This window comes from Parasteatoda tepidariorum, chromosome 3, assembly GCF_043381705.1.
Source record: "Parasteatoda tepidariorum isolate YZ-2023 chromosome 3, CAS_Ptep_4.0, whole genome shotgun sequence".
Classification (NCBI taxonomy): domain Eukaryota; kingdom Metazoa; phylum Arthropoda; class Arachnida; order Araneae; family Theridiidae; genus Parasteatoda; species Parasteatoda tepidariorum.
The window spans coordinates 87,833,048-87,836,524 of record NC_092206.1 but is presented as its reverse complement, the minus strand read 5'-3'; the positions used below and the strand labels follow the sequence as shown (position 1 = coordinate 87,836,524).

The 3,477-nt window shown below is 28.0% G+C and overlaps 1 protein-coding gene across 1 annotated transcript in view; it reads left to right on the top strand.

Moving 5' to 3' along the window:
* The first annotated feature begins 1,596 nt into the window (after positions 1–1,596).
* The window catches only part of LOC139424788 (astacin-like metalloprotease toxin 5), an 8,764-nt gene continuing 6,883 nt past the window's right edge, over positions 1,597–3,477 (top strand). Inside the window, exon 1 of the mRNA XM_016054176.3 lies at positions 1,597–1,726. Within this exon, the coding sequence (XP_015909662.1) occupies positions 1,675–1,726 (52 nt within the window). The 5' untranslated portion in view covers positions 1,597–1,674. The remainder of the gene's footprint in view (positions 1,727–3,477) is intronic.

Below are 3,477 nucleotides of genomic sequence, written 5' to 3'. Positions count from 1 at the left end.
CCTGTTACTCTTCCATGGAACCCTAAGGTTATACGGAACACCTTTTGGGAACCACTATATTAGAATATCTTAGTGGAGTCACTGTATCAGGGTCGATGGAAGGCAACAATACTGATTGACTACTGCTGAATACTTCAGCGCAAAAACTCAGCACAAACGCAGGCCCACAGCCCAAAGAATTCACACCAAGCCCACTAAATTGTGTCAGTGTCTTAAGAGTGTATGAATTAATTGTGTGTATTATCTTTCTATGTAGTATAAATATCATGGACTTAATTTCATTTCCTATTTTCTCAATTCATCTCTGCTTTTAAGTAGAAGTTAATTTTTCTAATGGAATATGAGTGGTTTGAAAAGTATATATATATATATATGTATATTTGATGAAATATGATGAATATATATNTATATATATATATATATATATATATATATTAAAAAGTGTTGAATTTAAAGATTTCAAAATGTTTTATTGTATATACGCAGATTTAAACCAAATCGTTTTGCTCGGTTACCATTGCAATTTCGTCAATATATTTTTTAAATTTCTACAAATTTTTCTATTTAATTTTTGATTATTTAAAAATAGATTAGATTAGGGTAGATTATTTAGTAACAGTATGGAAGTAAAACAGCAAACCCTTAAAATTGAGGATTCGGAAAAACCGACGTCCTTAAAAACCAACTAGAAACTTATTATCTCCTTCAAAGTACTTCAAAATATCGAAAAAATATTTCAAGTTTTTAATTTGTTTCATTATAACAGCGGCGGATACTTTCAAAAACATTACAAAAAACAGGAATAAAAACAATAAAATTTTTAATTTTTTTAAGTCGATATTTACTATTATCCGAGATTGTCCCTATTATATCCCTTTTAACTATCCTTAAACTCTGTTGTATTCATTTAGATGTTATTGAGCACGCGAACCAAAATTGACATTCCTTTTCTCCTGCAATATTCACGCATCCTGTAATTTAATGTCATTCTTTACGTACCATATCAAAAAATTTATTCTAGAGAGCAAACTAATTACATTTAATTTAACTGTGTTAACAATTTTCCAATTGTCATTAGTTCATGTAAATTGGATGTAAGGTATCTAATTGACAACTTTCCAATTGTTATTAATTTATGAAAATCGGATGTAAAATACCTAGTTGACAATTTTCCAATTGTTATTAAATTTTATGAAAATTGGATGCAAAGTACCTAGTTGACAATTTTCTAATTGTTATTAATTTATGAAAATTGGATGTAAAGTACTTAGTTGACAATTTTTCAATTGTTACTAATTTATGAAAATTGGATGTGATGTACCTAGTTGATAGTTTTTCAATTGTTATTAATTTATGAAAATGGGATGTAATGTACCTAGTTGAATAGACAATTCTTTACTCATGATTCTATACCTCTATTTCATTAGTAGCTTGCAGATTGATCTTAAACTGTATTATTTTTTTTGATTTGCATAATGTTTCAAAACGTGTAGCTTTTATCGAAAAAATAAGGTTACTCACAGAAATAAGATAACCTTTAATCGTTAACAGGCTCTATTTTCTCACGTAATCTCTATAATCTTTAAAAAAAATACATCAACAAGATAAATATTTTTTTATAAAAATGAGGGAAGTTCAGAAAATTTTATACCATTATCACCAATTTTATTCAATATGCTAGCTATTTTGCTCATATCTTTCTTCTCCCTAGCTTGGACTACGCCAGGTAAAAAAATTGCAATAAAATATGTGCAGTTACTTGAAAAAAGCTTATAAGTGCTAAATTGTATATAATCTTGAATATAATTCAGCGCAAATGTATTTTTCTTTCAAAATCTTAAATCGCAAATGTATTATTCTTTTAAAATCTTAAATATATTCAGAACGGACTATTAAATTACGATTGACAAAATTATTGCATTGAGAAGCTTATTGTTATTTAAAATCTGATACTTTTTTTAAAAAAGAGGATCTTGTGTATACTAAAAACCTAACTTCCCTGATACATTTACTATAAGTTCGACAAAGGTGTTTAACATAGTTGATTTTTATAATTTGCTTAATTTTTATCTTCAAATTTCTATGAAATAAAAAAATAGAAGCATTGTTTGCGGGACATTTGAAGATGATTATTTTAAAATAAGTTGAAAAGTTTAAAGTAATAAAAGATTTCACCTCGCTTTGCTCCTTTAAATAAATGGTGCTGTTTCGCAATTATGTTAATTTAAGTTGAAGAATAACAATTATGAAAAGTTTGGTGATTTTATAACAACTTATTCTCTACTTGAAAATTTAATAACATCATGCTAATGAAGAACATTTAAAAATAAAATAAAATAAAATAAAATAAAGTAAAATAAAATTAAAAAAAATAAAATAAAATAAAATAAAATAAAATAAAATAAAATAAAATAAAATAAAAAAATAAAATAAAATAAAAAAGCTTAGTGTCAAGCTTATCGAAAATACGTCAGCACGTTCAATTTCATCTCAATAAATGAAATCTCTTGAGCTACAGAGTTACGCATGCATATTATACTTATGCATCTCGAATAAATAATGAATTTGTTCTAGAATTTTTTTTTATTCTATCATACTTTCTGCAAAATTTTTATTTATTCCGTAATTTCACGATCTTAATAATACACGCTCACTACAAAATGTAACACAAGGATGAACACCCATAACATTTCTAATTCCGCAGCTTTTCAGATCATAAATTAACAGCAAATGCTTTTCTAGCATTTTTTTAAAATTTGATAGCCTCAACGCGATCAGTAGGAAAAGTCAGGGCTAATTTATCTAAATAGCCAAAATCTTCCCTTACCGTTAATAATCCTTCACCTTGTTGCAAAAGAGTTCAGAAAAACTTTTTCATAAATCATAGAACGCATTTCCGTCTGGAATGATATATTTCTTTTTTATTTCCTTTCTATTCTCTTTAACTGGATACTTTTCATCGTGGGTTGCTATCGAATTATTTTATGTCGCAAATTATTTGTACAATGATAAAAAACGAAACATTAAATTACGAAAAAAAGAAAAACTTCTCGAATAGTCAGTAATATGCTGAGTCTCATTGATAGTGTAGAAATGCTTCGGTTATGATAGTAAACTTGACGCGGTTTTCCAAAGAGGCCCTATTGTAGTTGATTAATACCAAAAAATTACGGAACTCCAGTTAGACACCGATTGATGGACCAAGCTGAATTTTCCAACTGGACGACACCCCCATTTGCATTGCAAAATCTTCGCGAAGATGGTTCTTTGGGAATAATGTGCACGTCGTGTAGGGATCTGTTCTTTCTTCTATTCTCAATCCCCAGGGAAACGTACTCTCATTCTAGGGTGCTCTCACTTCTAGTATATGTAGTACCTATGTACACTATGCTACAGACAGACACTATCAGTCAATGGCAGAATCGATATCTATCTATCTATCTATCTATCTATCTATCTATCTATCTATCTATCTAT